Here is a 22148-nt window from a genome sequence, read left to right on the forward strand (position 1 = left end):
CTGAAATTTCCTTGGATAGCTATATTTTTCTCTCACCTTGACTATTGTTTTCGTTTTCTTTTTGATTCGTGGCTTCATTTTCTCAACTGTAGGAAGGGGAGGCAGTTTCTTCAACTCCTCTAGGACTGCAATAGCTGCATTCTTTTTTGAAATCTTCTTGCTCTTGCCTTCACCTTCACCCATGAACTCGCCCACAGATACCTTTGTAACAAAGCTCTTCATATGCGGAGGACCACTCTCCCGGGTCACCTGTTTCAGAGGTAAAAACTGAGTGAAAGCGTGATAAACACTTATTAAAAATGGTAAAGTACAATGGTTGTATCAAATTTCATTCACATGAGCTAAACTGAAATTTGTGGGGGAAGTATTAAGGGGTGATCAATCAGCATTCTTGATAAACAGGATATAATTGAATTTTAAAAACTTCCCTGTTTATTATAGTATCCCTCCAGATTAAAAGTCTAAACACAGATAAAATCTACACATTTAATAGCATGGTTTTTGTTATCTTACTGTCATCGTAATAAAATTAGTCCCTTACGATGTAAATATTTTGACCAGCACAATTTTTTAAGGATATTTTTAAAAATAAAACTACTTGGCCATGCTTTCATACTAGCATTAAACAAATATCCTTATATTAATTCACAATGAAGAATCATATGCTATTGCTAACAGATATACTTGAATACTCTTTTATACTTTTATATTTCATGCAAACAATATCAGAAATATAGTACTGTACATTCTTAAACATGAATACATGTGACCTTTAAAAAAACTCTCATGCCAATACACTCCAACAATTGTGATCTTTAAATTCTAATGCTCAGCCCAATGGCAGCATTTGGACATCACACTAAAACATAGTTTACTGATGTGCATGAAATCAAAATGAGTCAAAGCTTCCCATCTTTTTTTTTTCTTGACTATTTCCACTGTCAGAAATAGAAATTCAAACTGTGGTTTCTTTAATGTCTGTTGTGGTTGATCCACAGTACAGTAAACTACTTTTGGGCATTATGTGTCAACACAGCCAATAGATTCAGCAATCATTCATAGACATCCCTTTGCCGAAAGAGATTTCTGACTTTTCCCTTTCACACTTTGACACCCCCTCCCATTCACACTGCAGTCCCTTCTCAGCTATTTCTAAAGACTTGGAGACACTTCTGGAATAATGTGGGACACACTCTAAGGATTGCAGCAAAAATCAGGAATTCCACATGCAAGTGAAAATTATCTTTGGCTCATCTTTAAATTTTAACTTCGAACTAATATATTTGTATATCCTATAATTTAATGAACTCTATTAATACACAATGATGTATTAGAACAGGATACTTGTGACATCTTTCATTCTATTCTATTCTTTATGGAATAATTTAGCTGCTGCCAGCATATTATTTCTTTTAATTATCATACCTGTATTCTATTAAGAGGGGAAACAATTTAACTATTGGACCCAGGAAAGAAACATACTCTAATACAGTTTCAAAGGTCAGTCAGATCTGACCCAAATTTATTATCCCTGTCAAATGTTTTACTGCCTTCAATATGCTAAAATAAAACCGCTTTTAGAGCAATTAACTAAACCTACCTCAAAATTCACAGGCAAGTTCCTTTTAAGTGCAATCTCAAACACTTGGCTTATTTCAGATTTATTGAGATTTTCATCATCTGGTTCTCTCCCATTTATCTAAGAGAAGAACAATTACATTGAAGAGGCACAGCTGTCATACTAGCTCACTAACAACAAGACTACTACACACAGTAGAGGGTTAGTATAGGAATGTTAAGCATGTCTTCAAAGGCAGATTAAATTGAAGGCTCAGGGATGTCTCACTAGGACTACCTAACATGCAAGTGAAGTGCCCAAAAGTTATTGTCTGAAAAATCTGTGAATATTCTGAAAGATGCAGGAATACATACAAGGAAAGGATATTTGATGTATACATGCAACAGCTTGCAGTAAGCATGTAAAAAAAAAGGCAAGAAACTTTAGAGTTTCAGCAGGTATTGCTTGTATTTGTATTGCTGCACAATACAATTCAGCATGTGTTATGTAAAGAAAGACCAATAAGATTTTTTTCCTGTAAATTTTACCCTTTCCCAGCTACTTTCTGAGGAACCATGCAATTATTGCTATGTATCCAAGGGGAGCTCTGAATCTGGATTGTTCTAACATTAGCCCTTTGCCCCTAGCCTACAGTTATATTATAAACTAATACCAATATGGGCATTTAAAGCATATAGCTTAGAAAGGAACACAGTATTATAATAGGCAAGGCATAAACCCCTTTTCTTTATTGTAATTGTGAAACTTTTCCAACTGTTTATTCTATACTTAAAATATTAAAAGTAACCCTATTTGGGGCAAAATCAATGCGATTTCTGAAACCTGGAAAAATGCCAAGTATTTTTTTTTATTCAATTTTAGCTGATTCTATATTAAGAAAAAAAAGTATTGCTATAGCAATAGCATTTGGACCAAGGGTCTTCAAACTTGGCAAGTTTAAGACTTGTGGACTTCCAACTCCCAGAATTCCTGAGCTAATATGACTGGAGGAGGAATTCTGGGAGTTGAAGTCCACAAGTCTTGAAGCTGTCAAGTTTGAAGAGCCCCGACTTAAGACTTCTACACCGCTTCATAGTGCTTTGCGACACTCTCTGAGCAATTTACAAGGCCAGCATATTGTCCCCAACAATCTGGATCCTCATTTCACCCACCTTAGAAGGATGGAAGGCCGAGTCATACCCAACACACACTCTTATTTTAAAAATATAAGGAAAAGAAAAAAAAAATCAGATTCGTAGAATGCTTAAATTTTAGCACAATATAAAGTTTACAAGTTTCCATACTTGGCAACAAGTTTATAATTAAACATGTTGAAAATCTTGCAGAATTAAAGGCAGATAATAATTCTGCGCACATCTCAAGAATTTGAACTGATAGCCATCTTCAAATTTTTTAAGTATTACACAAAATGGAACTAATTTGTGTTTTTTCAGCACAGGAAAGGACTTGGACCAAGAGGTTCAAAATTCAACAAGGGAATGCTTGCGTAAACTTCAGGAAGAATTTTCAAATAGTACAAGATATTGGGCAGTGAACAAATTATTTTAGAAATCTGTAGACTTTATTAGTAGCTTAATAGATTTATTTCATCAGCATGAGACTAAACTAGCTTGTTTGGGACATAGCTTCCTTTTTTTAACTCCATTTCCAAGTTTCAGAGAAATTTAAAAAAAAATTTAAGCAAGTAAAAAACTTATTGTGTATGTCATCCTAACTTTAAATGGACAAGCTTTGCTACTGTCCAAGCCGGCAACATTAAATCTCATTAATATTGTCCAATGTGCTACATTGTATTTGAAAATATTATCACAAAGATAATTCTAAAAAGTGGGTAGTTCAAATCAATACCTAGTTTTCTAGTGCGGACTACAGTGATCAATTTGACTGACTACGTCAGGGTTGAACTGTGGAATTCTTGGTGCTTTCTGAGCTTTATTGTATATTTGTAGATGTTTCATTACCCAACTAGGTAATAAAATTAATGCACATGAGTGTGGGACTTTCTGCTTGTTTATATATAGAAACTTGCTGTGTCAGTTTTGATGGAATGTGCTTTCCTCCTTGTTCTAGCTTTTATATTAGACTGGTTTTGCCCTCTGAAACCACTAGAAATATATAGGCAAGAAAGACAAAGCCTCCTATATTTCATTTTAAAAGCCAGGAATTTTCTTTGACAGAACTCTCTTTATTCTCAATTCCTGAACAAATTTTCCATTGCAAGTTAAACACCTGGCATTTAAACAAATCCATGCATATTTGTATATATTTCAGTAATACTGGCAAATAAGATGCTTGAGAGAATGATTATTTGTTCAAGCAATTCTGAATAAGAGAGATCATGAGAGAAAGTCAGGTTATGACACAAAGGTAACAGATGTTTTGTGTCAGCTATTTTTATGGTGTCCACTTAAAATCAAATCAAGCAAGCTTCTGCTCATATATCAAAGGACTTTAAGCCTAATTAAAATCATACAAACGCAGAAGCCTGAACACGTTGTTCAGGCTGCTCATAGTAAGCAGCTATATGCTACACATGCTCTTCCACTTACAGCAGCAAAACAATATTGCTATGCCATGCAATGGTACACATCACAAGCACAACCTCCTCTCTTTCAAATTAGTTTCATGCAAAATAGCTTCATACAGGATGAAGATCATCAAGAAAGCCAGAGCAAACAGCAATTCTTTAGAATTATACTGCTACAAGGCAATAATGACGTGGGTAGACAAAAGAAAAAACAAGTAGGATTGATGCTATTTAGAAAGAGTCTGTATACGCATAGCTTTTCATACAGAGGATGCTTTGAATACAGAAGTGAAAAGTTCGCAGATTTTGATCTTTTGAGTTTAGAGGAGTTTGATAGCAATGTTAGACAAGCACCCTACCAAAGAACCTGTAGAACTGCTATCAACCAGCATTACTAGCTATAATAAGAAGTCCTGTGGTACCTTAGCTTAACAAAAATAAGTTTCTAGAGATCACAGGCCATGAAGTGCACTTTTCATATAGGATAGTACTCATGCATCTGATGAAGTGTACTGTTATCCACAAAACTAATGTAAAAATGAATGTTGTTAAACTTCAAGGTGCCACAACACATTTTATATGCTGCAAGAAGACTAATATCTCTCTAAAAACTAGTACTAGGCTAAACAGGCAGCTTCTTAAAGTACACCAAATTAATCAATTATACATCAATCGCCTTTCACAAATGCATGTGGATAGTACCAATAATTCAGTTCTGCTGCAAATGGGTTACATTTTTTTCCTGTAAACTAAAATATAGAGCTCAAATAAATATTGGAATTTGTGGTGCAGCTTAACTGTTGATAATTACAGGAGGATTCATACCAGACAATTAAAAAAGAGACCTTATTAATAACTTTTGACTAGCACTGCATGAAATAGAACTATAGAATTCTTTGCTGCTACGGTATTACTTAAATATATTCCCCTGCGAGAAAGTAGCTTATTTCGGCAATGCTTTATGACCTACAAACATACTGTATTGAATGGGATTACTAGGCAACTTTTTTGCCATCAGTTACCCACTGATTAGGATAATTGGTAAGGTACTGGTTTCACTGTTACTAAATTTTGGTAAAGTGCATCATATGCTAGCCACAGAAGTTCAGAAACAAAATGTGATTTTATTGAGTGAACTCATCAAACTGCAATTTTTTTGAATAAATAATAAACAAATGTAACTTAACACAGTATGTAAATCCAGGCACTAAGCCACAAGTAACCAAGAAAGAATGTTTCAACACTGGGCAATGTAAAAGCCTATGAATACTGAAAAACAGGTTCATGCTAAGCCAGCAGTGTTTCCTATCCTGCCAGTTTATAATCAATTCTCATTATTACTCTCCCTGACTAGCTACACACTAGAATGGATTACACATCCATACTGAATGTACTACTTTTATCCTTTAAGCTGCCTTGGAAAACCACTGAGTCCTAACATGCAGCTTAAAAGTATTTTAAGCAAACAAAATTATAGTTTTGTTTATTGTAAGATGTCTGTAGTAAAATGATTTCTATTTGTTGACATGTTGATTCTCCTGCAATCAGCTCACATGTCTCTCAGATGCTGTAACAGCAAATAACAGATTTATTTTTGATTAGCTAGAAGTACATGATGGATTCACTATAGCTAAACTGGGAAAGCCACCACAGGAACAGGATCAATGCCCCCAAAACAAAGTGCATATAGGTCTTAAAATATCAATGCCACAGCATTTGCACAAATTTAAACAGAACAACACTCTCATTTTCAACAAACTTCAAAGCATAATCAAAAGTTTTGAATGGACTTGGATAATGCTCCAGACATACTACCTCTGGTTTCTCAGGCAGGGGCTCGTTTTGCAGGATTTTCAGTGCTTTAGCAGCTGCATCATGCTTAGCAGCCTGTCGTGTTCTACCTTTCCCATGAAACTGCTGTCCCCCTATAGAAAGCTCTACTTGATAGAGCCATGGTCCTACAGGAAATGGATAGAAGTACCTAAAAATAGAAAGATTTTACATTTCAGATTTCCAGTCCACATGAAGTTACTCTGCCAGGAAATAAAGTTTAAGAGCTTACAATAAAAGCCAATACTGAACCAAATGCACAATGGTTGGCCTTGACATATTTGAATGATATACTACAGCACACACTGTTCATCAGATTAGCCAAACTGGTTCTCTTCAGAAGCATAAAAGAATGGCAGCTCAAAGAATTCCCAACCAATTTGGACAAGGGTTGCGCCTTTGGAGGATTCTTAGTTCAACATTGTATTAATTACAGAATTATCTCCATATAAAGCCAGTAACACAAACATAATGAACCCAGCCCAAACATATTTTCTTCATGTCTTTAATACAATCCCTGTCTGATTTTGGTGTATAACCAGTGATTCCCCAAAAATATGGGTGAAATCCATATAATTCTTCCAAAACTTGCATTCAATATTGAATTTAGTTTGTAGGTTTGCTTTCTAAAGAGAGGATTTGCTGCAAGAACCTGTTCTCCTTCAAGCCATCCTCACAATGAAGGAAAAAACTACTTCTGAAATTATAATCTGAAAAAAAAAAATTGTACTGCCTGGCTTCAGAGCTCACAATGTGATAAAAAAAGAAGCACTTATAAAACCCATGGGTAATAATCATACTAAAACCTAACATTCAGGACTGTAATGTAGCTACCAAAGCTAGAGAAAGGCCAATCTAGCAGAAAGACATGTGTGAATACATTTGTACAAAAATGTGTTTCATCCACAAAAGTGGGCATCTAATGGCTTGCCCATGACTCAGTCAAATTTAGTGTAACATGCTATATAACTGCATTGGTTGACAGACTGTTTCTGGGTTCAATTCACTGGTTGACAATTTGCTTCTTATAACAACATATAAAGTTTGGAATGGGGCTGAGTCATCTAAAGCAGGGGTCCCCAACCGCCGGTCCGCGGACCGGTACCACGGAACAAGTCTTACCGGGCCGCTGGTTGCTGGGTGCCGCCATCTTTTTTTGGTAAAAAAGTGCTTCCGGTGAGCTTTTCCGGGTAGAAAGCTCACCGGAAGCACTTTTTCATCAAAAAAAGATGGCAGCGCCCAGTTGATGCCAGTACCGGGCCGCAGCGCCCAGCTGATGCCGGTACCGGGCCGCGGCGTCAAAAAGGTTGGGGATCACTGATCTAAAGGATCCCCATTCCCCGGTTACGGGTCCCGTCTATCAAAGAGTGCCATCTGATAGGACCCAGAGCACCCACTCTTTGGAACATCATCCCCACCAAAGGTTAGACTGGCTCCAACCCTGCTGGCCTTCTGAAAGGCATTAAAGACATCATTTTGTTGAACTGCCGCGGCATCCACTTTCTTTGTTTACTTGTTCATTTGTTTGCCGCCCATCTTGCTTCAAGACAACTCTGGGTGGCTTTATAAACATTAAGCTTACTGATGTAAACTTACCAACATTAAACTTACTAATAAATGCCCAGCACCCTCTTGTTACTTTGAATTATTTAAGATTCATTTTTAATCCTAGCATTTTTGCTAGAACATTTATTCTGGTACAAGGTGGAAAATGCCAAACAGTTTCTCTGAATAAATAGGGAGAAGAGACAATATTCTGAATTGGTAAACAGATGGACAGATGATTTTTAAAAAGCTTAGGATTTTAAACGTGTTAACTAGTTCTCACTGGAGAGAGCAAGCCTATTGCCCAGGACAACAAGTGACAAGCATCAATGCTGGTGGAAGAGGGTATATTATTCTTTTTAGAACACTGCAAAGCAGGAGGCGCTGTTCAACAATATAACACATGCTTTGCCCACTAAGAACTGTTCACAAATAACAAAGAGTACAGGTTTTTTCCACCCATATTCTGTTATCTTAATATAGTTTGGCTCTCAGATTTATTATTTATTTATTATTTATTTATTTATTTATTTATTTATTTATTATTTATTTATTAATTCATTATTTATTTATTTATTTATTATTTATTTATTTATTTTGCATTTCCTATTCCAAAAGGAGGGGGGAAAACTATGCCAGTTCAATCATCCACCTATTATCATATTTATGCTTGGAAAGGTTGCACCATTAATTTGTGAAGGTAAATTACAGTGCTTTACCAGTGACTTCATTGCATGAATTGGAGTGTACTTCAATAGCTTTACATTAAGTATATATTTGGTTAATTCATACATAAAACTTGCTGTTTCTGGAACCACTATAACATAATCACTTTGAAACGAGATGGGCAGCAAATAAATTTTGTAATAAAAACAAATAAATTTAAAATAAATTCTTCAGAAGCAAAACTGTTTTGGGTAACGCAGGATTTCACTATATAAAAGTGCTGAGGTATGACCTACCGTGGGGGATAAGCACTGCCTCTCATATTGTAGTTGTAGGTGGATCTCATCTCTGTGTAAGGATCTATAGGCTTGTACATAGGTTTCTTTCCCAGTTTCATACAAAGCGCATTCAGCTCCACTGTGGGGGTTACACTATCTAAAACAAAGACAGAGCAAGTGTTAAAAAGTGAAACTCTTTAGTTTCATGCAATGCTGAGAACACTTAATCTGAGGGGGCTTTTGGGGGTAGGGGGAGAAGAACAAGATTTCTATGTAAAATGACAGACAGTAACTATATTGCAAGTCTTAATGTAAACTTGCTAAGGGAAGGTACTTGTTTTAATTAAAAAGTGTTAATGGAGGAGGGCGGAGCTGGCGTCTGACGATACGGCATGCGATCTTGGAGGTCTGAGATCGCTGCCGATATCTTTGCTCCTGGACGGTCGAAGTGGATCTAAACCGTCCCGAAGAGACGGTGAATGTAAAAGAGCTCATCCTGTCGATCCCAGGGATATCGCAAAGTCCCTGGTAGATCCAGGGGAAGCTCTTTTTGCCAGCGGCAAAGAGGCAGCCATTAAAGCTGCTGAAGTTGGGACAGCTCCGAAACGAAAGAGAACGAAAGAGAAAGTGTGCCGGTTTGGTGAGAACTTTTCTTTATTTAAAGATTTGAGAGGACACCCTAAGGGAAAGAAAGAATCTGTGAAAGTTTTTTGACAGAAGTGAATAAGCGGTGATTTTAAACAGGAATGTCAACGAAATATTTTTATTTATTTTTCTTATTGCTGATGAACCTATATTTTGAAACTGGACTGGTTTTTTCCTTTTTTTTAATCTACTCTTTTCTTTCCCCTTTTTGATTTTATATTAAGCCAGCGACTCCCTTTTAGTCTTTTTTTTTTTAAAAAAAAATATTTTCTTCCTTTTTAAACTAATTTTTATTATACTCTGCTGGAAAAGAAGGGGGAAAGTGAAAGCTAAAGAAACTTTGTAACACTGCCAACTAGAGGCTTGGAAGTACTCTACTTTTCCTTTGACCAGACAAAGCTGAGAAAGAATTGAGACTTTTTTTTCAAGGACACTGCTTGTTTGATAAGATAGAGGGAAGAGCATGGGAGAGTATTATTGCAGGTGCTCTTCTGGGTTTCTATCAACAGCTGGAGTCTGGCGTTGAAACCTAGGGAAAAAAGGTGATATGTTTTTGGAGAAGAGTTATAATAAGAGCCTTGGATAATTAAACAAAGTGCAGTGTACTCTTTTTACAGTGTGCTCTAAGTTGTGCTATCCCTCCTCACTAGCTTTATTTTATTTCATTTTATCTTTTTTTTTTGCAATAGCTATTTGGATCTTTGGCTTTGTTGGAGCTTGTCTTTGTTTTTCTTTCTTTTTTCTTTGGAAGTCCAATCTCTACGCTTGCTTTTTATCTTAAAGGGAAAGCTTTAGTATTAATGTTTCCTTTTTTTAAGGGAATAGCCTTTTTTTCTCCTTTCCTGGTATTTTTGTTTTTTCATCTACCTTTCTGGTTTATTTTTATGTACTCTTTTCTATTTGAGACCTCTCAATTGGATTAAGGTGTTGAAGAACCTGAAGAATTTTTCCTTTTCTTTTCTTTTTTCCAAGCTTTTTTCTTCATCTAACCACCGATTGGATTAAGGTATACAAGAACCTGAAGAAATTTTGTCCTCTCTCTCTCTCTTTCTTTCTTTCTTTCTTTCTTTTTCTTCTTCTTTTTTTAATCATTACTATTTGGCTTCTTTTTTCTACTATTTTTACTTCGAACTACAATTGGTTATTTCACAATTGGATTAAGGTTTAGAAGAACCTGAAGATTTTGAATTGCTTAAAATGAGTAGGAAACTAACAGCTCCTGGTTCTTCAACTTCTACTTCCTCCTCTCCACCATCTGGAGGACAACGTTCAATACAGACAATTATAAAGCAAGAAAAAGAAAAAGAAAAAATGACTCTGCAGATGATTATGCAAGGAATTCAAAATATTCAAGCAAGATCAGAGAATATTGAAAAGAGAATAGAGAACATTGAACAAAGAACAGGGAAAACCGATGAAAAAGTGGAGAACATCCAACAAATGATGTTGAAGTATGATGAGAGATTCCAACAAATTGAAGAAGAAGATAAACAAAGAGACAAGAAGATTAGAGATATTTATAATAGGTTAACGGTGGTTGAACAGGATAAAAGTGGTACGTTGAGATGGGAGATGGATAGATCAGAATTCTATCTTAGATTCCAAAACGTAGAGGAAGAAAAAGGACAAAACTTAGCTGAGATAATGATAGAAATATTGGCTGAAACTTTGGAAATAACTCAAGAAAAGATGATGGATGGAACAGATGAGGTTTATTGAGTTTTCACAAGATATGCGATGAGAAATAGCTTACCAAGAGAAGTTCACATTAGATTTACAAAGAAAGCCATTAAAACGCAAATATTGCAAGTGGCAAAAGAGAAAACATTGAAATATAAAGACAAGGAGATTGTGGTTTTGAAACAAATACCCAGAAGAATGAGAGAGATGAGAAGAGAATACCAATTCCTGACTAAAATGCTACTTAAAAAAAGAGGTGAATTATAGATGGCTGATTCCAGAAGGTTTAATGTTCACATGGCAAGAACAGAGACATAGAATTGACTCAATTGAGAAAGTGGAATTATTTTATACAGAATTTTTTGTAGGGAAAGAGGAAGAGGCAGAAAAAGAAATCTCACTAATTGAATTCCAACAGAACTGCCAAATGGCGATTGAAAAAGAAGAAGGTGCTATAGGTGGAAAGGTGGAAGCTAAAGAACAACGTGAACCAAGATCTATGAGAGCTGCTAAACCTAACTACAAAATATAACCATGGAAGAGAAAAAAATGATTACAATTAATATAAATGGACTTAACTCAGCCGTTAAAAGAAGGAAAACCTTTCATAAATTAGAGAAATTAAAATTTGATATAATTTGTCTACAAGAAGTACATATTAAAAAACAATATGAACAATTGTTGATACAGCCAAAACTAGGGAAAATATTTACTTCCTTGACACAATGTAAGAAAAGAGGAGTGGTTTTATATATTAAAGAGACCATCCCAGCAAAATTGATTTATACCGATGATGACGGAAGAATATTAATGGTGGAAATAATGGACAATAATACGAAAACACTCCTGATTGCAATCTATGCCCCGAATGACAAACAAGAAGAATTCTACAAAAAATTACATATGAAAATAACTGAACTGGACAATGCTAATATAGTTATGATGAGAGATTTTAATAGACAATAAATTGGACTATACAGCACAGAAAACAATAAAGCAAAACAGAAAGACTCTCCCTAAATCTTTTTTTAAAATGGTAGATGAAATAAACTTAAAAGATACATGGAGAGAAAGAAATGCCAAAACTAAACAATACACCTTCTATTCAAATAGACACTTATCATGGTCCAGAATAGATATGATATGGATGTCAACAGAATTAATAACTAATATTCAAGAAATAAATATTGAAACAAGTATTTGGGCAGTTCACAATCCAATGACAATTAAATGGAAAGGACAAAAAAGAAGATCTAGATGGATGTTAAATAATACTATTTTAAAGGAAAAAGACTTCACACAGTGGATGGAGAAAGAATTGGTTTTTTTCTTTAGAGAAAACAAAAAAGAAGATACATCAATTCAGAATGTATGGGATACAATGAAAGCATATGTTAGAGGCTTGATAATAGACTATACAAGGAAAACAAATACTATGAAAAGATTAGCCTCTAAGGCCTTAGAGGATGAGTATAAAAGACTTGAAAAAGAGCTACAGAAAATGCCACAGAAAAAGGACATCAAGCTAAAAATGGATATAGTTAAACATAAAATGGGTCAAATAGAAAAAGAAGAATTAGCACAGAAAATTAGAGGTGCTAAACAGAACTACTTTGAAGACGCAAACAAACCAGGTAGATGGTTAGCATACAAACTGAGAAAGGAGAAAGAATCAAGGAAAATATTGCAATTAACAGATGACCAAGGCCAAGTTTGCTATGGTAGTAAAGAGAAGAAGGAAATCATTCGAGACTTTTATGGGAAACTATATATGCAAGAGAATATTGATGAGGAAAGAGTTAAACAGTACTTACAGAATGCTAATTTACCTCAGATACCTAAAGAGATTGAAACAATGTTAGAAAGCAATATAATGATGATGGAGTTAACTGAAGCACTCAAGAAGCAAAATAATGGAAAGGCACCAGGCCCAGATGGACTTCCGGCAGAATTTTACAAAACATTACAAGAATCGTTGAATCTTCCATTGCTAGAAGTTATGAATGAAGTTATGTTAAAGAAGAAGATACCTAAATCATGGTCAGAAGCCTATATTACATTTATTCCAAAAGAGGAGGCTGATCCATTACAAATTAAGAACTATAGACCTATTTCTCTACTAAATGTAGATTATAAAATCTTTGCTTCAATATTAGCAGAAAGACTTAAAAAATATCTAAATAATTTTATTCATCCTGAACAAAATGGATTTCTGCCAAAGAGACAAATTAAAGATAATATGAGAGTAATCTTGGACACTTTGGAATACTACGAGGCACATCCTGAAAAACAAATGGCTCTGATATTTCTAGATGCACAGAAGGCATTTGATAATGTGAATTGGTGATTCATGTTATTACTGCTGGAACAGATGGGCTTCGCTAGAAAATTTATTCAAGCAATAGAAGTTATATACTATAAGCAAATGGCAAAGGTAATGATAGAGGGAGAACTGATAGACTCTATTGGTATAAGAAAAGGAGCAAGACAAGGGTGCCCACTATCACCTTTGTTCTTTGTGTTAACTTTGGAAGTGCTAAACAGAAATCTTAGAGATGAAAAGAATATAAAAGGAATGAAAATCAAAAAGGAAGAATTTAAGCTGCAAGCATTTACAGATGATCTGGTTTTCATCTTAGAAGACCCTCTAAAAACAGCACCAAAATTGATAGAAAAGATAGAGACATATGGAAAGGTGGCTGGTTTGAAAATAAATAAAGATAAGACAAAGATCTTGACAAAGAATATGCTATTAAGACAAAAGGAAGAACTGGCAGACCTATTGAAAATTCAGGTCACGAATAAGATCAAGTACTTGGGGATATATTTGACAGCAAGATGTAGTACACTAAAAGAGAATAATTATATCAAACTTAAACAGCAGATAGCGCTAGATCTGGTGAAATGGGAAAATTTACAATTGTCACTAATAGGGAGAATTTCAACAATCAAGATGAATATATTACCCAGAATTTTATATTTGTTTCAAACAATTCCAATTAGGCTTGGAAAAAATTACTTTGAAGATTTAAATAAAATTGTGTTGAAATATATATGGCAAGGTAAGAAAGCAAGAATAAAGTTAAAACTTTTGCAAGATGCTAGAATTAGAGGAGGATTTGGTTTGCCTAATTGGGAGTTGTATAATCAAGCTACAAATCTGATGTGGGTTAAGGAATGGATAACACTAAGAAATACTAGATTGTTGACATTAGAAGGACATGATTTGTTGTTGGGGTGGCATGCTTTTTTATGGTATAAAGGAACTAAAACACAGGGGTATTTTAGAAGACATTATATACGGGAGTCTCTGTGGTTAAACTGGGAGAAGATTAAAAGACAATGTTATTTGAAAATTCCAGTCTGGCTATCGACTATTGAAGCATTTTCTTATCCTATAATATACAAAAAGGAACAAACAGTTAGATATGGTGAAATATTGAATGAAAAGGGTGAACTCAAATCTATACAAAAACTAGAGGGACAAGGTATAAAGATGAATTGGTTTTCATATGCGCAAATACATTCAAGGTATGATAAAGATTCCAAAATGGAAGGTTTCTATGATAAATTGACTGATTTAGATAAGATTTTGATAGGTACTGATGAAAAGGTGATTAAAAATTTGTATGGATATTTGTTAGAAATTAAATTAGAAGAACAAGTTAAAGAAACTATGATTGCTTGGGGGAAGAATTTTGGATATGGGATTGATTTAGAGAAATGGCAAAAATTGTGGTCTCAAAATTATAAAATGACAATGTCAACAGCATATAAAGAAAATTTGTATAAGATGTTTTACAGGTGGCATTTTCCCCTGACAAGAATGTTCAAGAATAAATCCGAAAAATGTTGGAAATGTCATCAGACACCTGGCTCATATTACCATATGTGGTGGACTTGTGTGGATGCTAAAAAAATAATGGACTAAAATCCACATGTGGTTGGAAAAAATGACAAAAAAACATATAGACTTGAAACCAGAGATATTTTTATTGGGAATTTTACCTGAAATATATAGTAAAGACTTGAAATATCTGATTGTAAATGTATTAACAGCAGCTAGGATTGTATTTGCCCAAAACTGGAAAAATGAGAAAACACCATCACAGGAGGAAATCATTAAGAAAATATTGGAATGTGCTGAAATGAGTAGATTGACATTTGAAATTAGAGAACAAAAGGATAAACAATTTTATAAAATCTGGGATCTATTCTATCAATGGTTAGACAATAAAATACAGTAATGAAACATGTAGACTCTTAGAAAATAATAAATATATAAAGATGTATTTCTTTCTTATTATATCTACAAAATGATTTTAGGATAGATTTGGGATGATAATATGAACTGTTATCAAACAAACTAAGTAAATTATGATTATCTTGTAAAACATGAATGAATAAAAGTATAGTCAAATGATTGATTAATAATGATACTAAGGTATTTAATTTTTGATTGAAAATACGAGATTATATGCAATGTAATTGTAATTGAAGACTATGAAATGGAAGCACAAAACAATTTGTAAACCAACCGGCACACTATATGTATACATATGGAAGATGGCTTGATGTTTTTATGTTTTGTTTGTTTATGTTTGTTTTTAAAAACAATAAAAACTTAAATTAAAAAAAAAGTGTTAATGGAAATGATATGTGAAGACATTCTTCCTATAGCATATAGGTTACCTGATATTTGCAAACAGTATTCAAATACAAGCATTTAATTAGAAAGTCTTGAACTGCTTGGGCAGGGGAAAAAGTACAGCCGATATTGAAAGTTATATATTACCAAGAAGGTTTGCATTATGTATGCTTGATCAAACACAAATGCTTTTTTTCACTTGACTGAGTATAAACACATGCCCCCTTTAGCTTGCATTTAGCTTTGGCATAATAGCCAACCATTTCTTGTATACATATTATGACAATGTTTGCAAATCACAATTCCACATAAACCTAAAGACTAATAAGTAGGTTTCTTCCAAGGACATTAGTGTTTTCTTAGGCATGTACTTTTGCTGCAGCCTAGTACATATTTCTGAAAACTCAAATGGAAATGACACCTGGGAATAAATGAGACTGTAGCAAGAACAGAGCATATAAATGAAGTTCTCTAGTTGCTACCTAAGATTTAAAAACCCACATTGAGAGGCTCACTGGATTATTTTGCCCTGATAAAATACCAATGTTCTATTGTGAAAGCATTATAGAATTACCAAAAAAAACAAGAGTTCAAGGCTGAAGTTCGCAACAAATCATTAAAAAGCCCATCTATACAACAGCTTTACAGCAAAGCATTAACAATAGTAATCAAGCAATATGCAATATTTTAGGATAAAGAATTAAGAGTAAGGATGAACAGGAGGCAGGCTTACATTCAAAAATGTTCAGTGTTCCCAGAATATGTTCTCCTGGGTACTTCAAACAGTATTTTTTCTCATTTTATAGCCCAAAACTGTTTAAAGCAAAACAGGAAAAGAGAGAAGCAGCCAGATAGGGAAGGAGACAACTGCAGAGTTAATTGAAAATAGATCAGCCTTAATGGGCATGTGTAGGGACAACAAAGGGAAAAAACAATTTTATCCTAGGGTCAGGGTCCAAAAATTATACAATCGGCCCTGTAAATCTAAGGAGGCTTTCAAAAATCAATTGTTAAAGGAATATAAAGGTAGCCCTCACTTAATGACCACAGTTCTGTTGTTAAGTAACACACTCATTAAGCAAAACATCACTTGAGCACAATGTGTTTACAATGTCACATGTCACATTAACTCTGCTTGTTGGAAAACCAGCTGTGGAGTGCACAAACGATGATCATTGACTATACAGATGCTGGGACAGCCATAAATGTGAGAAAGGGTCATAAAGTTGTGTTTTCAGTGCTGTGTAACTGAAGAGTTGCTAAACAGTGCAGTACTTTAGTGAAGTCTATTTGTATATGGTTGTGGGAAAAATAGGAGACAAGGGCATTAGGTATGTTTGACTTACATAAAAACAGCAGGATAAAATAACAATTCCTTTAACGTGAAACCGAAAAACCCACAACATCCCTAAAACAGCTCTTTGTAGTTTAGCCTAAGTTTTCAAGATCAGCTACTTCATGTTCTTAAACACTGCTTTGTGATTTCAAGGAAAGCAAAGACAATTTATGAAAAACAAATTCTGCAGCCATTTCTAAACTTGGCATTACAACAACCATAACAGGCAAAGCCACACTATAAATGGTCTAATTTTCAAGTTGGTAAAAGAACACATCATGCTAATAACTGGCAGTAATGGGCTAGACTTAAAATTATCAGGTTATTCAATCAAGCAAAATGTTCCCCTTAAAACTCTTACGTTTCTGATATTTGCTGGTTGTGATTTAAACATGCACAGTCACATACACTGATATTTAAATCTAAATTGATTTGCAACTCTCAACCTAGAATGGGTCAACTCAAATAGAGGTCTGGCCATTATTTTTTCATATGAAAGAGTTTCTATTTATTTAAACAGACTTGAAAATTATCAGTGAATCTTAAAAGGTCATAAATAAGTTTACTATTATTTTTGTTATGTTGTAAAAAGATATTGCCTTGATTACATTTCAAAATAGGATCAAGTAAGATACTGAATCATTCAGTGGTGGAAAGTCATACATTTGAATACTACACTATTTTTATTTAGGAGTATTTGCTGTTTAGCAAACCTATGTGGAAAAGTATCATTTATATCATTCCAAATGTTCAGTTTAATATAGTCTATCATAATCAGTAATTTTTTTAAAAAATATGTCTTTTTTTAAAGAATAAATTGGTTAATGTTAATATATGTGATTTGCTTCTGGAGTCAAATGCTAAATCAATCAATGGATAGAAGAATTCTTGTTAATGGAATTTTACATTTGTAAATGAAAAATCAATGTGATAATTTCCAAAGTTGAATATTTACATCTGTTAAACAGGAAATTCATTTTCACACAGTATGAGTTCAGTTCTATATAGCAATTACCACACTTTAATTTATCATATACATCTCTCTTCTTTTAAGCCAAGTCATACTAAAATGCAAAGAAAAAAGAAAAAAATATGGCAAGAATACTGTCTATTTTCTTAAAACACGTCAATAAAGCACAAGATTATACCTTAATTTAAAAGCAAGGGCAAAATTCTCAAGTTCTGGCTATAATCTATATCTCACTGTAATTTCTACCTTTCTTATGGCAGCAGCTCATACTGTACCTGGATTCTTTCCTTCATTGCGAGATGGGCGAGCTGTAGGTTTAGGAAACCTTGTCCCGTCCAAAGCTTTGGCAGCAGCTGCATGTTGAGCTTTCTTAATACTAGTTCCTTCAGCTTCCCAGTGCTGGTCCCCAAGAGTCAGCTGCACTGTAAACACCTAGAAATGAAAAGTAAGCTTTAACTTTCTCTGCCTGGTCATGTATACATAATATGTATATGGTGTTCAAATATAAAGGCTAAAAGTTGTAACATCCACATATCATTAGTATAGTATATAGCACACTGATAATTTAACTGTAAAGCTCAGCATTGCTATATAGAGTATGTATAAGCTTCTTAGCAAAACTGGACAAATCCCGTCTACTTTTTAATAAAAGCCTTATTTTTTTGTCTATGGGTTTCATCTCCCCAACTGTCTTTTATTTTTGAAAGGTAAAAAATTATTAAATACATGCACGATCTGGGATCTATTTTGTAACTAACATCTCAAAGTATGTTAGGGCTACGTCTTTAATTTAACCTCATTTGCAATAATTCAGTGGGTATTTTGTTTATATAATTTTGTACTACTGTACATAACCAAAATAAAAGAAACAAGTGGAAAGCAACATAAAAGATTGGCTAAAACATGTAACAGATTTATAGTTAATTGTATTATAAATGTTTTTATGTTGATAAACTGTATAAAGTTACAATGAAAATGTGAAATACTATAAAACAGTAATTACACAAGGAACATTAAAGCTAGTTTTGCATAGTGGTTAAGGCATCAGGATAGAAACCTGGAGACCTTAGGTTTGTCACTTTTTGTCACTGTAGAAAGTAGGCAGTGGCAAACCACTCCCCAAAAATTTTGCCAAGAAGGGATATCCAAACAGTTACCAGGAGTTAAAAATTGACTCAAAAGCACAAAATAAACAGAAGGCACATAGTATCCTTCTATTTTTAACTATGAGCTCAACATTTCAAATTAGTTCCACTGTTACCAAGGGGGGTCCATTTTTCTGGATACCCTCCTTGGAAGGCCTAACTATAATGCAGTTTTGCAATTTGAATTTTCAAATATTTGTTAGGTTAATTGTATAGGCTTTGAAATTTAGAAAGCTACAAAAAAAAAATAAAAGCTTTACAAAATCCAGCCAACTAGGCACATCTTTATCCTCACTTTAAACTAAATTTGCAGCCTTTGTGAAGTAGCAGCTGCCCAAATTTCTATCGTTAGGAATTTCCAGAGTTTCAGAAACTGCCACTGAAAAAGCTCTGTTAACTAGATTTAAATAAACAAACTTAACATTAAAGGTATCAAAAGCCGCACAACCTTTAAAGAGTATAACTAGCACATACTGCAGCACTGCAGTTACTACAATATGTAATATTGGTGTTCATTCATTTTACTTCTATTTCATTACTAGAATTTCATATGAGGCCAAAGTGTAACGGTTTACCCCAAGGTGACTGGTTTTGAGAAAAGTCCACATTGTTCATTGAGCTGTATCAATGTAGAAGCTATTTTTCTTTTTTAAAAAAAATTGTTAAAAGTTTATAAATAGGAATAACACAAAAAAACTAGAAAAATAAGATACAGCGTGAAATAAAGTGGATAAACAAATCAGACACATAAAAATAACATATTTATGTTAAATAACATACACCATTCAAAATGTGTAATATTATAAAATATTTCATAACCATTTTTTAAACAAAGCCTATATGCCTATTAAACTTTAAGCTAGAAACAGTTAATGCAGTAGATATCATTAAAAAAGAAAAACCATACTTATCTTAGCATGGGATACTAGGTGGTTTTGAAAAAGGTGATAGAAAATCACAACAGTAATTAATTCTATTACAAGTTCAGTTTAATTTTTCAAAGCATCTCATTGCATTACCTGAAACCATTCTTGGATTACAATTTTACACATGAAACTGTGCCAATTCAAAATCTGAGCTTTCTGATGTATGGTTTATATTTTAATTTGATTTATAATTTCCAGTTTTGACTTAATATATTGCAATGGGATGTGTTTAAAAACTAAACTGGCCTTGTAGTAGAATTAATTACTGTTGTGATTTTCTATCACTTTTTTAAAAAAAACGTAGGATCTCAAACTAATATAGCTGTACCACAGATTATACGTAAACTTTCTGTATGTCTCTTTCATATACACACATAAAGCCTCTTTATCGAAGAGATCTTCTCCCTTTTGCTAAATACATGATCATCAAACAATTTTACCTTCGAGTGAGCTGGACCCTGCTCACTCAAAAGCTTATATTCAGGCTGAATCTTGTTGAAACGGGCTAACTCATTCACAAGACACATGGGTGTTTTCTCTTTGGGGTTTGCCATGTTAGAAGAAACTGAAAGGTAAGATAAAGCGTTATAGTTTGTAATAATCCCTCCAATAAAACTAAAGAACTGCCTGGCCTCTTAGTGATATGATGTAAACTTAAGAAAATGAAATGTGTCGAATATTGCATGAGCCTTCAATTATTAAAACATACATCAAATGCCAATTGCATTTGATTTCCTTAACTACTGAAAAGTTAATTGATGATTCACTCTAGACAAATTAGATGTCAAGATAGAATTAAGCTTGAAAGCAATATTTAAGCTCAGTGAGTATTGCTATTACAAATTCTGGCAACAGAAATAACAATTAATTTGTTTGGCAAGAAAATAAGCTATGCATCTACGGCCTTAATTTGATGATTAGAGGCTATGTAATTTATATTTGATTGAAATATTATTACAATGGCATATTCATAATAATAAAACCTGCCATTGGAGCTGCTCTCACCCCAAGAATTCACTTGTCTTTACTGTTGTCTACATTATTTTTAAATACTTTTTAAAAATTGCAAATTTCAGTTATTTTTCTGTCTATCCCAATACTTCCTTTAAAGAGACAACTTTTTTGTGCATCACTCCAAGTAGAGCATTATTATTATGTCACCTAATTTCATCCCAATTAGGATTTAAGCCAAAGCATAAATTTCAGAGAATAACAAGGAGATTCAAGTCACAAATGCATGATGTTTTTCTCCTCCGGTCTACAGTATTCTGAGATTAGAATCATATAACCGGAAACAGATTACAGGCTTCCTGATTTGCAGCTCTAATTGCAAGAAAGCTGGTAATGTACAGCAAGACTGGATTTTATCAAGGTTTTATTTCTTGCTTTTTAAAATTACCAGAGTTGGAAACAATAATACTAGGTTTTTTTAATTGCATTAAATTTTATCAAATGGACTAGACAGAATCAATAATGTTATGCGATACCACTCTCATAGTTAGCGTGTACAATATTCAAAAACTAGCACATAGCGGATGCATTCAGCTCTTCCTAAGCATGACTTTCAACCTTAATTTGGATAGATTCTTCATAATGCCAAATGATAGTTTACATCTGTGTAAATAATAAATTGTTACATGTGTTTGTTTATTAAACACACTTAGCTGGATTTGTACAAGGGATTAAAGCTGTGCTTTACAAACCACATTGGCCAGGTTCACATACTGTAGCAAGCAGAAATTAAAACAATTACACTCCTGCTTAGTGTAGCTAAATATTTGATTAAAATTTGAAAATAATTAATAAAGCAGAAGTACAGATCTTAATATTTTCAGTCTAAATCATGATTTAGAACAGGGGTGTCAAACTGGATTTCTTCGAGGGCCAGATAAGCATTGTAATTCTCCTCTGTGGGCTGACCGGAGGGGGGGGGGGAGAGAGACAGGACAGACACCTCCTGCAGCACCCTGCCGGCCAAACTGTGCCCCGTTTTGGCTGGCAGAGTGCTGCAGGAGGCTGTCCATGAGGCCTCCTATGCCCCATGGGGTGGTCCTTCGCTGTTTTCAGGGCGGTCCCGCAGGCCAGATCTAAGCACTCCGCGGGCCGGATCTGGCCCCTGGGCCTTGAGTTTGACACCACTGTATTAGAAGATACAGCTTTTATTGTGATAGTGATTAAAAAGAGCTGCAGGAATAAGTTAGTAATATATCTGGTCGTTTCCTTTCTCTTAAATCAAGCAACTGAAGTCTGAGCAGTAGAACAGGTTGGGGCAGGAGGAAATTATTCAGACTTCTAGATACCAATCTGTCCTTAGAAGCTTTGCTTGGGTTTAATGCTTAAAGAAAAAAAAACATTAAAGAGTAAGACACAAAG

At 34.1% G+C, this 22148-nt stretch overlaps 1 protein-coding gene across 12 annotated transcripts in view; it reads right to left on the reverse strand.

Moving 5' to 3' along the window:
• STAU1 (staufen double-stranded RNA binding protein 1) overlaps positions 1 to 22148 on the reverse strand; it is a 44803-nt gene that overhangs the window by 9155 nt on the left and 13500 nt on the right. For 3 of the 12 annotated variants that reach the window (XM_026664994.2, XM_087959292.1, XM_087959291.1), the window contains exons 4-9: positions 20216 to 20340; positions 17980 to 18136; positions 8444 to 8582; positions 5922 to 6087; positions 1601 to 1699; positions 37 to 249 (exon numbers count right to left, since the gene is read on the reverse strand). In XM_026664994.2, coding sequence (XP_026520779.1) covers positions 37 to 249; positions 1601 to 1699; positions 5922 to 6087; positions 8444 to 8582; positions 17980 to 18136; positions 20216 to 20340 — 899 coding nt within the window. Of the gene's footprint in view, positions 1 to 36; positions 268 to 1600; positions 1700 to 5921; positions 6088 to 8443; positions 8583 to 17979; positions 18137 to 20215; positions 20341 to 22148 lie in introns of all 12 variants that reach the window. The other 9 variants (XM_026664990.2, XM_026664995.2, XM_087959290.1 and 6 more) reach the window with 3 other exon arrangements.

The sequence above is a fragment of the Notechis scutatus genome, chromosome 3 (genome assembly GCF_049901735.1).
Source record: "Notechis scutatus isolate UNSWTSFEM ecotype Mainland chromosome 3, rNotScu1.2, whole genome shotgun sequence".
Lineage (NCBI taxonomy): Eukaryota > Metazoa > Chordata > Lepidosauria > Squamata > Elapidae > Notechis > Notechis scutatus.